This window comes from Schistocerca piceifrons, chromosome 2 (assembly GCF_021461385.2).
Source record: "Schistocerca piceifrons isolate TAMUIC-IGC-003096 chromosome 2, iqSchPice1.1, whole genome shotgun sequence".
In the NCBI taxonomy this organism is placed as follows: domain Eukaryota; kingdom Metazoa; phylum Arthropoda; class Insecta; order Orthoptera; family Acrididae; genus Schistocerca; species Schistocerca piceifrons.
Window position 1 is genome coordinate 607,545,335 of NC_060139.1, and position 13,368 is coordinate 607,558,702.

The 13,368-nt window shown below is 42.4% G+C and overlaps 1 protein-coding gene across 1 annotated transcript in view; it reads right to left on the reverse strand.

The window, feature by feature from the left end:
- Window positions 1–13,368, reverse strand: part of LOC124775104 (esterase FE4-like) — a 383,368-nt gene that overhangs the window by 120,960 nt on the left and 249,040 nt on the right. Inside the window, exon 5 of the mRNA XM_047249928.1 lies at window positions 2,209–2,394. Within this exon, the coding sequence (XP_047105884.1) occupies window positions 2,209–2,394 (186 nt within the window). The remainder of the gene's footprint in view (window positions 1–2,208; window positions 2,395–13,368) is intronic.

The window sequence follows — 13,368 nt, forward strand, 5'->3', positions numbered from 1 at the left end:
TGCGCAATACTCAAGAATCAGTCGAGCAAGTATTTTGTAGGCCACTTCTTTCGTGGATGAGTTACATTTTCATAACATTCATCCTATGAATCTCAGCCTGGCATTTGCTTTTCTTGCTATTTGCTTTATGTGATCATTCCAGTTGAGGTCGCTCCGGGAAGTTAGTGCCAGATATTTTACGATACTGTTCCAGCAGTTTGTCGTGAACAGTGTAGTTGTACAGTAGTGGAGTTCTTCTCCTACGTACGTGCAAAATGTTATTGGTATTTACGTTCAGGTTCAATTGCCGGAGCTTGCACCATCCATCAACCCTCTGTTAGTCATTCAGGAAATCGATACTGTTTTATGGCTTCTCTACTTTCTTATAACAACAGCATCATTCGCGACCAACCTCACGCTGCTTTCGACATTTTCTAGTACATCATTAATAACCATTCTAAATGGTAATGGTCTTATCATACCTCCTTAGGGTACTCCCGAAATTACCTTTACATCGTTCGATTCTTTTCCGTTAAGAGCGATGTGCCGAATTTTACATGCAAGGAATTTTGAAAATATCCTCAAATCTGGTCCGATACTCGGTAAGCTTGTATTTTAGAGGAACAAAGCGAGTTGAGTTTCACAAGATCTCTTGTTTGCGGAACCAGCGTGACTTTCATAGAGGAAATTTTTTGGGCGCTGATGACCACGCTGTTTAGCGCCCGAAAACCTCAAACCCCCCCCCCCCCCCACACACACACACAAACACACACACACAGAGGAAATTTTTATTCTCCAAAAACGTCATTATAAGTGAGCATAAAACATGTTCCATAATTCTAAAACAGACTGACGTCATTGACATAGACCTTTCTTGAAAACTACCGCTTTTTCCCCTTCACTAGGTATCCATCCTTGCTCAGACCACCTACAGTTAACTGCTGCTAGAAGGGGTGCAAGATCTTTCGTATAATCTCTGTAGATTCTTAGAGGAAGCTCATCTGGTCCAGATGTCTTCCGGCTAAGCGATTTCAGCTGTTTTTCTGTTGTGCAGTCACTATCTATTATTTCGGCGTTCGCACAATGATTGAAAGTTTTTCGGCTTTCTCTCTGTCTTCTTCCTTTTCGTTCTTATTATGGTCACTGAGCAAATGAATAGAAGATTGCGATCCGATTACTGACTTCACATACGATCAAAACCGCTTGAAGTTTTTGGTCAGTTCGGTTGGCAAAATTTTACTTTCAAATTCATTAAAAGCTTTTCTCGTTGCTCTCCTTACGCTCATCTGAGCTTGATTTTCGCTTCGTCCGGTTTTTGGTTATGGGATAGGTTTTGAAGGTTTTTGACGTTCTTTGTTTATGGAGAGTTTCCTAACATCGCTATTAAACCAAGGGGGTGGGGAGAGGGTCTTTCCTATCATCTTGATCTGAACATACTTGTGTAAGGAGCAGTTTACCATCGCGTTGCCGTGTGAGCATCCGAGGAGCCGCCAGCAGCAGCCGCCAGATGGTGCTCATTTTCTGGCTCTGAGCACTATGGGACTTAACTTCTGAGGTCATCAGTTCTCTAGAACTTAGAACTACTTAAACCTAACTAACCTAAGGACATCACACACACACACACACATGCCCGAGGCAGGATTCGAACCTGCGACCGTAGCGGTCGCGCGGTTCCAGACTGTAGCGCCTAGAACCGCTCGGCCACCCCGGCCGGCGCTCATTTTCTGAAGATGACTTCTATATGAAGTCGAAATCTGTCCTTAATGAAATACTATTGCGTTCTTGGTTGGTTTTTAACCCACCTGTCTAAGGATTACTGAACGTTGCTTTTGAATTTTTTATCCTTGCGGCGCATAAGCTGTTAATGGTAGTTTCTTTGGCATTTTCAATGAGTCCTGAGGCTGCACATGCACACAGTTCACTGCAGTGGTCACTCCCTACTGGTGTTGTGTCCTGCATGCATTTTTAGCCTCATGACTCATTGAAAACACTAGAGAATTGATCATTAAAAGTTGTACACTGCGGTGAAATTCATGCACCACAGGGTTAAATTTGAGCTGCAGTTCTTCGTCCTCGGCACGTTATCCAATATTACAAAAGCTGTGCCGAACACGTGCTCGTTTCCTAAAGACAGTGCCAGTTGTGGTTCCAGACCACAACCATGCAATATTATTGGCTATTCTTTGAGTTTGGAACTGTGATTAATCACTGGTGGAGTAGAAGACTCACCTTTGGAGAGCGGGGACAGTAGATGGTAGTGGACTGAGGCAGCGCCCGCACTCTCGCCAAAGATGGTGACGTTGTTTGGGTCGCCACCAAAGCTGGCGATGTTGTCACGTACCCATCTGAGGGCCGCCACCTGGTCCTTGAGGCCCATGTTGCCGGGCACCACCTCGTCTTGCGTGCTCAGGAAGCCTGCAACCGCATTGGAACATCCATTCAGTGGCCATTCCCAATTACTGTTGCATATGATGAAAAGGAATGTTATTGTAGTTAATAGTGCATCGATATTAACATTATTAAGAGTACCAACTGTGACAACAAATATATAAAATACTTAATATTTGATACAGTTGTGTCTGTACAACGTACATCTAGAACTCCTGACTCTAGGGATGGATCTTCAGCTGGCAGCATATTACTGCCATAAATATAATCTGCCATATTTCATTTTGATAAATCTACATAAATAAGAATTATTTCGTAATTTCTGGCTATTACGTCATGAAAAGATGCCCATGTAACCGGGATAATCCCTTCTTTTCTATTATCCACGAGTTCCACAACTTCTCTCGTGGTCTTGTTCTTGCATATAGCAACAGAAAATTCAGTGTTCTAGAAATATTTAGAGTGGTCTGTATCTATACAGTGCGTATCTTTTAGGAAACTGACAAGCATTTGCAATATTATCGTCGAAAACCGTTATCTGTCACCTGATTGATACAAACTATGTTGCGAAGACAGACAGTGTTGAAGCGCCACGAAGTAATAGGCTTGGGAATGGAGTAGAATTTTAGAAGTCTTCCCTCAGCAAGGCAAGTACAGCACGTCAATAAACAAGCGCCAGGTGAAATGCCAGCAAGCAAAGACTGTTGACATTACATGTAATGCGGCCACAAAACGAAGATAATTGATACAGACCGTAAGAGCCGGTTGACCAAAACGCCATTACAGCGGAATGACGTCATAAAGAGAGGAGACTGCCATCATCATGTTGACGAAGAAATAAGCAAAATGTAAACGTAACAGTGATTATTCAGAGGAGTGACGGAGCCGTGGCGGCTCATTCCACATTTCCACTATCGATAACTTTTAGCCAGCGTCTCACAAGAGAGCGTGGATTACTCATAGAGTAAATATCTGTGGAGTGAGCATTGCGTTCTGCGCATGTTGTCAACATTAAACCAGGATTGTCACGTGTTCTCGGGACTTCGCTGTGCGTGTGTGCTTTCCGCAGCGTTTGAAGTTTATAATATCAAGAGTTTTTGTTGTGTTTCGCCGTTTGTTGATAGTGTAATAGCGATGGTGAATTACTGTTGTTGCTACAGATGCATGGGTACATACCATGTAGCTGTAATTATAGTTATCATATTAGTAAGAGACGCCAGCATCTCGTGGTCGTGCGGTAGCGTTCTCGCTTCCCACGCCCGGGTTCCCGGGTTCGATTCCCAGCGGGGTCAGGGATTTTCTCTGCCTCGTGATGGCTGGGTGTTGTGTGATGTCCTTAGGTTAGTTAGGTTTAAGTAGTTCTAAGTTCTAGGGGACTGATGACCTAAGATGTTAAGTCCCTTAGTGCTCAGAGCCATTTGAACCACTTAGTAAGAGACATTGTATATGTTAAAAATTTCGAGACGCATTATAATTAAGGCTTGATTCTGTAGACATATTTTTCTACAATTTTATGACTATACAATAGATATTACGGCTAGTAAAAAAGCTTACAAAGAATCGCTTCCTCTCGTAAATTTGCTAGTGGAACAGGAAAGGAAATGGTTAGTTGTTTCAGCAAATACTATCCTCCATGCATTTATCAGTGACTTGTCGATTATGTATATAGATTACTCAGTCTACTATTTATTTAATAAACTGGGAGCAAGTACGTAAAATGCGTTGAATAAATACTTCAAAGTGTCACCAGTAAGAAAAAATGTCCTTTAGGTCGCAAAATGAGAAAATAAATACGCAGAAATAGCAGGAAAAAAGGACGAATTAGCAGGGATATAATCGCTAATGTGTGGCAAATTCGGACACTTTCAAAAGTACTAAAGTACTGTCAAGTCATTTTGCAAGACTATCAGTGCAACCTGTGGACTAGGGGTAGCGTCTTTGATTCATAATCAAAACGTCTTCGGTCCCGGGTTCGATCCCCGCCACTGCCTAAGTTTTGATAAATAATCAGCATTGGCAGCCGAAGACTTCCGGCATAAGAAGTCAGCCTCATTCTGCCAACGGCCTTGTCAAAGAGGGCGGAGGAGCGGATAGAGGTTCAGGGCACTCTCTTGTCCTAGGGGTGAGAAATTGCCCCTAAAGGCGGAAGAATCAGCAATGATCAACGACATGAGGATGCAGAAGGCAATGGAAACCACTGCATTAAAGACACGTAACGTGTATCCACAGGACATGTGGCCTGTAATTGAAGAAGTGCCATGATGATCTCTCCATTGGCAAAAGATTCCGGAATAGTCCCCCATTCGGATCTCTGGGAGGGGACTGCCAAGGGAGAGGTTACCATGAGAAAAAGATTGAATAATCTACGAAAGGATAACGTTCTACGAGTCAGGGCGTGGAATGTCAGAAGCTTGAAGATGGTAGGGAAACTAGAAAATCTGAAAAGGGAAATGCAAAGGCTCAATCTAGATATAGTAGGGGTCAGTGAAGTGAAGTGGAAGGAAGACAAGGATTTCTGGTCAGATGAGTATCGGGTAACATCAACAGCAGTAGAAAATGGTATAACAGTTGTAGGATTCGTTATGAATAGGAAGGTAGGGCTGCGGGTGTGTTACTGTGAACATTTCAGTGACCGGGTTGTTCTAATCAGAATCGACAGCAGACCAACACCGACAACGATACTTCAGGTACACATGCCGACGTCGCAAGCTGAAGATGAACAGATATAGAAAGTGTATGAGGATATTGAAACGGTAATGCAGTATGTAAAGGGGGACGAAAATCTAATAGTCATAGGCGACTGGAATGCAGTTGTAGGGGAAGGAGTAGAAGAAAAGGCTACAGGAGAATATGGGCTTGGGACAAGGAATGAAAGAGGAGAAAGACGAATTGAGTTCTGTAACAAGTTTCAGCTAGTAATAGCGAATACCCTGTTCAAGAATCACAAGAGGAGGAGGAATACTTGGAAAAGGCTGGGAGATACGGGAAGATTTCAATTAGATTACATCATGGTCAGACAGAGATTCCGAAATCAGATACTGGATTGTAAGTCGTGCCCAGGAGCAGATATAGACTCAAATCACAATATAGTAGTGATGAAGAGTAGGCTGAAGTTCAAGACATACGCAAAGAAGTGGGATATGGAAGTACTAAGGAATGACGAGATACGTTTGAAGTTCTCTAACGCTATAGATACAGCAATAAGGAATAGCGCAGTAGGCAGTACAGTTGCAGAGGAATGGACATCTCTCAAAAGGGCCATCACAGAAGTTGGGAAGGAAAACATAGGTACAAAGAAGGTAGCTGTGAAGAAACCATGGGTAACAGAGGGAATACTTCAGTTGATTGATGAAAGGAGGAAGTACAAACATGTTCTGGGAAAATCGGGAATACAGAAACACAAGTCGCTGAGGAATGAAATAAATAGGAAGTGCAGGGAAGCTAAGATGAAATGGCTGCAGGAAAAATGTGAAGACATCGAAAAAGATATGATTGTCGGGAGGACAGACTCAGCATACAGAAAAGTCAAAACAACCTTTGGTGACATTAAAAGCAACGGTGGTAACATTAAGAGTGCAACGGGAATTCCACTGTTAAATGCAGAGGAGAGAGCAGATAGGTGGAAAGAATACGTTGAAAGCCTCTATGAGGGTGAAGATTTGTCTGATGTGATAGAAGAAGAAACAGGAGTCGATTTAGAAGAGATAGGGGATCCAGTATTAGAATCGGAATTTAAAAGAGCTTTGGAGGACTTACGGTCAAATGAGGCAGAAGGGATGGATAACATTCCACCAGAATTTCTAAAATCATTGGGGGAAGTGGCAACAAAACGACTAATCACGTTGGTGTGTAGAATATATGAGTCTGGCGATATACCATCTGACTTTCGGAAAAGCATCATCCACACAATTCCGAAGACAGCAAGAGCTGACAAGTGCGAGAATTATCGCACAATCAGCTTAACAGCTCATGCATTGAAGCTGCTTACAAGAATAATATACAGAAGAATGGAAAAGAAAATTGAGAATGCGCTAGGTGACGATCAGTTTGGCTTTAGGAAAAGTAAAGGGACGAGAGAGGCAATTCTGACGTTACGGCTAATAATGGAAGCAAGGCCAAAGAAAAATCAAGACACTTTCATAGGATTTGTCGACCTGGAAAAAGCGTTCGACAATATAAAATGGTGCAAGCTGTTCGAGATTCTGAAAAAAGTAGGGGTAAGCTATAGGGAGAGACGGGTCATGTACAATATGAACAACAACCAAGAGGGAATAATAAGAGTGGACAATCAAGAACGAAGTGCTCGTATTAAGAAGGGTGTAAGACAAGGCTGTAGCCTTTCACCCCTACTCTTCAATCTGTACATCGAGGAAGCAATGATGGAAATAAAAGAAAGGTTCAGGAGTGGAATTAAAATACAAGGTGAAAGGATATCAATGATACGATTCGCTGATGACATTGCTATCCTGAGTGAAAGTGAAGAAGAATTAAATGATCTGCTGAACGGAATGAACAGTCTAATGACTACACAGTATGGTTTGAGAGTAAATCGGAGAAAGACAAAGGTAATGAGAAGTAGTAGAAATGAGAACAGTGAGAAACTTAACATCAGGATTGATGGTCACAAAGTCAATGAAGTTAAGGAATTCTGCTACCTAGGCAATAAAATAACCAATGACGGACGGAGCAAGGAGGGCATCAAAAGCAGACTCACTATGGCAAAAAAGGCATTTCTGGCCAAGAGAAGTCTACTAATATTAAATACCGGCCTTAATTTGAGGAAGAAATTTCTGAGGATGTACGTCTGGAGTACAGCATTGTATGGTAGTGAAACATGGACTGTGGGAAAACCGGAACAGAAGAGAATCGAAGCATTTGAGATGTGGTGCTATAGACGAATGTTGAAAATTAGGTGGACTGATAAGGTCAGGAATGAGGAGATTCTATGCAGAATCGGAGAGGAAAGGAATATGTGGAAAACATTGATAAGGAGAAGGGACAGGATGATAGGACATCTGCTAAGACATGTGGGAATGATTTCCATGGTACTAGAGGGAGCTGTAGAGGACAAAAACTGTAGAGGAAGACAGAGATTGGAATACGTCAAGCAAATAATTGAGGACGTAGGTTGCAAGTGCTACTCTGAGATGAAGAGGTTAGCACAGGAAAGGAATTCGTGGCGGGCCGCATTAAACCAGTCAGTAGACTGATGACCAAAAAAAAAAAAATCAGAGCAAAAATGTACGTCAGGTTCTGTAATACTATAAAGTGCCGTATCATACCGAAAAATACCAAAAATCGACTCCATCTGAACTGTGAGACCTATCGCAAAGAAGCAGAATGCAATATCACTTGCCCCTTAGAGTTACGTAGCTGGTTTATTCCCGGTATCAAATGGATACTGTTAAAATGTCTACGCAACATATATAAATAATCCACGACTCGTACGAAAAGAATCCGTCTGTACTAGAGATGTAGTGACATTCTAAATATACAGGGCGCTATACGGACAAACACACGATGTCCCGAGAACACGTGACCAGGCCGGCAATGTATGTTGACAACACAAAATCTGTTCTGCGCATGTGAATGCTGACTCCAGAGATATTTACTCTATGGGATTGCAGTTATCGTTGCCTTCCCTAGTATTCAAAAGCTGCCGCTAGAGTCGCGTCGGTGAGAGGCCTCTGGAGAGCGCGGCGCAGGTAGTTGACGGATAGTTTATGTGCAGTGGAGCAGGGGGCAGCAGCAGTGCTTCGAGCAACGGACACGTGGTGCGAATCGGCACGACGTCTTTTCCGGGTCGCCGTTCACTCTTCTTTGCCAGGACTGGGCAGCAGGCAAAGGTCTGGATCGCTTATGTTACGCGCAACTAGTTGTTCCGCTCTGTGCACCGATTTCTCTCTCCGCAAGCTGTTTGAACAGGTGTTCGTGCTTATGTTCACTGAGTCATTGTGCACGTGTTGTTATTTGGCTCTGTGATTCTAAGCCTAGTGTGCTGCCCTGTCTGCTCTGTGTGATACTGAAGCAGCTGGTGTTGATCTGCTGCCCAGCGTTCTGTCTTAAAAATTTGCCATCGTTACTGCATCTTTTCTCATCTGGAATGCACTGCTAATCTGTGCTTCTCTGCTCCCTTTTTTGTAGATGACTTTCATCAGCTCGTGTAGTTTGCCTGGGATGCTTTCTTTATCACAGAATAAACCAGGAATACTCATTAAATATACAATGATACTAAAATGTGCAGCGGCACTTATTTCTCAGTCTAAGGCGAAAGAAACATTTACTTGATTTCTACTGTAATACATTATCTACCAGCATTGACAGTGTTACTCAGTGTCATAGAGACTCTTACTGAGATTGTGACAGTATACTTCTCTCAATATGTTATTTAATATCGAAATTTTAGAAAGATTGTCTGCACTTCTGATTATCACATATTGTAACCACTCGGCAGCAGGACAGTACATTAAGTGATGATATTGGGTCGTCGGAGTCAGCATCAGGCCGAACCGTCACACCTGGGACATGAGTGAACCATGAGTCGGTGCGAGATGGCCTGATCTGCACCTGAAAGCACTAATAACATATCGTTAACAAGTAAATATTTATTGTTCAGGAATACACTGCCTTCGTTCAGGGCAGCCAACTGTGGTGGCAGGCATCAAGATGCTAATCTCACCAGAAAGCACTGACACACATGCGGACCATGTCGTCTCGACTGCTGCAGTGATGGACACATCAGTGCTACCCAGCACCCAGCTACGTCATAGCACCACGATCACAGCTTGGCTGGTATTGTCTGTGTTGCCTCGGTGTTAGCAGCACAGGGCTATGGGTTAAAAACAGAGTGATCTCGTTGATATCAAACCCCATTAAGTAACCGCTGGCCCTGCACAGAGTGTACGACGTCACACTGCGTCACACTACGGCCTCCAAGAGGAGGCATCGGAGTAAATTTACAGGAACAGAAGGAGCACAGAGGCTGTGGCATGCCCTTCCATGATGAAGACTGTTGACTGCTACCTGGTCCATTGGCTAGGTCTGCACAAGGCCTGATGATTAAAGTCACATCAGTCTCAGTTCAAATGGCAGCACTTCAATTTGCAGTTGCCAAGTCTCTCTGGTAGAACTCATTGATCCATCAAAGTTCGAAGACCCCGATCTTCATGAAAAGAAGATAGATGGACAAAGGACCCATCTCCAGGATGCTCAGCTGTGAACTGAGCACAAGTAAAGCCACTGGATAAGAGTAATATTTAACAAGAACTGTCCTGTGTGCATTGCTATTGACTTCAGCTGGCCTGCTTTTCTTGACAGGTCAACTTTCTAGCCACTTTGGCTGTGGCCGAAAGGTGTCTTAACTTTGCCTTTTAGAAGCAGTGGTAGAAGTATTCTGCAGCGTCAGTGAAATCCAGAATTATCAGTATCAGGGAACTAACATGGAAGGAACTTTTTTTTTGAGTCATCAGTCTTCTGAGTGGCTTGATGCGGATATGTTTTTTGGGTAACAACAGGTCCACTTTGAAAAACAGGTAGGAAGATTGAGGTTAATTTGTCATTACAGACAAGAAGGAGTTCAAAATGGTGAATGAGACAGCCGTTACATCGCAATGGCGATTACTTTTGAAGTAATGAATAGTTTACTTACTTTTTTATTCTTTGTCTCATTTTCATTTGACTGCCCCTTATATTTACAACATCTGATTTTACGAATTCCGCATACTTAAGGAATTAGCAAATATTGTATCTAATTTAATGATTTGTGCTGTGTATCATGGCGTTGATCCGAAGGACGAACGATTAATAAGTGAAATAAAGCAGAGCCAATGTGGAGATCGCAGTTGATTCAGCATAACTATCAGAGCTTTTTGCACTTGATTCAAAGGAGTTATTCTTCCGCAGAAATCTGTAATATCTGATGTAATGGACTGCTCTGCAAAATTTAAGGACGAGATAGATCAGTCAGCAGTTACAGTGCACTGCGATGACGGTCTTCACTACAACATGGCCCAGAGATAACATTTGGGTGACTTTACATGAAGAAGAATCATCGGCATTCTGGATTATGGACAAAGTGTGACGATTGTAGACCAAGAGTTTGTTATAGCTCACAGCATGGTTTCACGTGTATGGGGAGGGTTCTGAACAATAGGTACTGCTGCCCGAAGGAGAGTTACTGCAGTAGATGATCGCTGCACTGTGGATCACGTCAAACAGCGGTGCAATTACAGCCGCATTTAACAGGACTGCAAGGTACACAATCTCGTGCTCCACAGTTCAAGACAACTGCATGAGGGTGATCTTTTTGCCAAGTTCAGTACATTGTGTTCCGGTCAAATGAAACTATATGGTTCCAGAGACCTTTTCAAGTCTCAGACATCTATATGTATAAGCGCAGACTTAAGGGGCGAATGAAAATTTGTACACGTCCAAAATTTGCCACATAGCCTGAGGTAACTTAGCGGAAATTGCCACTTGATATGTTTACTCTTTGTGGATGTATCAGGAATGGCTTGGCTTAGCCTCCTTACCCAGAATATAATGTTAGTAGAGAATGGCAGAAATAAGATTTTCAAGAAGACAAGCATGACCAGTGTCATGACTTGCATCCATATCGGATGGTAGCTGTTTTCGTTTTACTCGGTGTCAGTTCGTGGCCTCATCACATATTAGTACTAACTGATTCACCTGCAGTGTAGAAATACAATGCTAGCATAGGGCTCTGACATACGAGAGTGCAAAAATTCAAATCAGTACAAGGTGAACGAAGGAGGAAAGACAAACTGGATACGAAGTTGAAGAGCTTGTGACAATTTTATTTGATTTACTGGATGAGTGGTTTATTGTTTCTAGCTTCATACTAGGCTAGAAACGTTTGTGGATGTACCAAGATGAAGGACTGTCAAACGATTTGGACATGAAGCGTCCGCTGCTGGTGTCAATAGCCTAATGATGGTGCATTCGCTTGTTCCCCTAGTTACAGATTAACCACCCTATCAAACAAACAGCCACCTAGTAATTGTACGGTATCGCAGCCATGGTCTCCATGGGCTCTGTTCCTCAAAAAGTACTGTTTCCCTTACCCTCCTGGGAGAACCTCTGCAAGTATTCTTCAGAAATCGTACGTGGGAACACCACTCACAGTGGAAGTTTGAGCCAGTTCAGGAGGCATGTTCGTACAGCATAATGTTTTAAAAAGTTGGTTAAGGCTACTGATCAAGATAAACAGTAAATCTGGGTCCATGTCCTAGTCTGGGGCAGATTTTCATTTGTCACTATATATTCATTACGTTGCAGGCTCGGCACAGGTGAACGATTTTGCATTACTATCCTCTCATCTTCGTTGATTTTGTTCTTACTGATCCATTCATTTTATTTCAAAGCATTGTCAGCCCCGGTGATCTACTGGTAAGGCGCATTCCTGGAAACTGAGAAGTCATGGGATTGAAACCTGTTCTGATGACAGAAATTTGCAATTTCCATTTAATATTGCTTTCACCTCTTGATGATATAAGTAAATACCAAAAACGACATGTGTTTCGGATTCCGGTTAAACCGGAGGTATCCATTTCCCAGTTGGATAAGTGGGATGTGTTAGGGACACACAACCCGCCAAAGTGGCGTCAAATTGAGAGACTTCCACTGACCATTGAAGTACATGAGTTATTATTATTTCAATGCATGTAATTCATTTAATATTTTAATGCAGCATGACGTATAATATAACTTGTATTCGTGGTCGTACTTTGTGTATGCATGCAGTTTGATATAATTCTGTGATACTATACAATATAAAAGAAACGACTGTAAATTTTAATATCAAATGGCAGAAAGTAGGTACTGAATGTGAATCAAATAAAATGTTTTGTAAATGTAAAATTTTATTTGTAAATTGAACTTTGCAAATGAGTGAATGAAAATCGTGCATTGTAAACCAAATGGCTTATCATTTAGTATCTGCTTATATGTAACTTCGCTGACTAAAGTCAATGAAGATTAGCTCAGTAGCAGTGTTCGATCTTCCAGCTGCTGATGAGTGATGCATATGATCTTAGACCTCTCTTAGATTATTCTGAGGTGGTGAATAAGTAATTAATCATTGAATATCCTCCGTCACGAAATTCATGATAGGTGCCGCTTCCTGATAACGAAGAATACAACAAGGGACTGGAATACGCCATCCTTGATTATCAATGCAGGAAGCAGCAAATTCAAATTACGTCTCAGACTAGAGATTGACATCACACTTCGACTACATCACAAAAGAAATAACGCTGAAGTAAGTGAAATGTTAATGATGGCATGCACAGAAAAGTAATAATGTTATGTTTTCTCTAAAATAATTAAGTGATATGTGCATTTGTTTTGTCGACGTTTTCAAACGCGCCAAGTCTCAGTTCAGTCAGTCATGCACGATAGTTTATCAATCAGCTGAAAGTGCAAAACATATATGTAAATAACTTACCGAGAATTACTTAATTACAGGTGATATAAATACCAATTTCGTTTCCCATAAGCCAGAATTTACACTGCCCGTGATGCGATGCGATGCGATGCGATGCGATGCCGAGCCGAGCCTAGCCGAGCGATGATGCGCTTAAATCGCGTCACAATTTTGCGGCTTGGTTTAACAATGGACCAGCGCGGTGTCCGTTTAGACCGCAGGCTGAGCCGAGCTATGCGTTGTGATGACTCACGCGTAGTCGCAAGCAGTTTGCGTTTCGAGATATCGTTTGGGGCGGTTTCTTCCGGCAGACGTCTATAGGCTCATTAATATTGTGCGTGAATGCTCCATGTTGTGGGACCAGAAAAGCAAACATTAATACAACAGGGATCTGGTATGGCAAGCTTGCAATGAGGTGTAGTGCGCGCAGAATATGATGGCCAGTGGATGTACAGACTGCAGGGTCAAAAACCCCTAATGGCTTGGCTAACAAGACGACATAAGGCCAGAGAGGAACAGGGCTCATATTTTGTAATGTAGGATATGTTGGACAAACA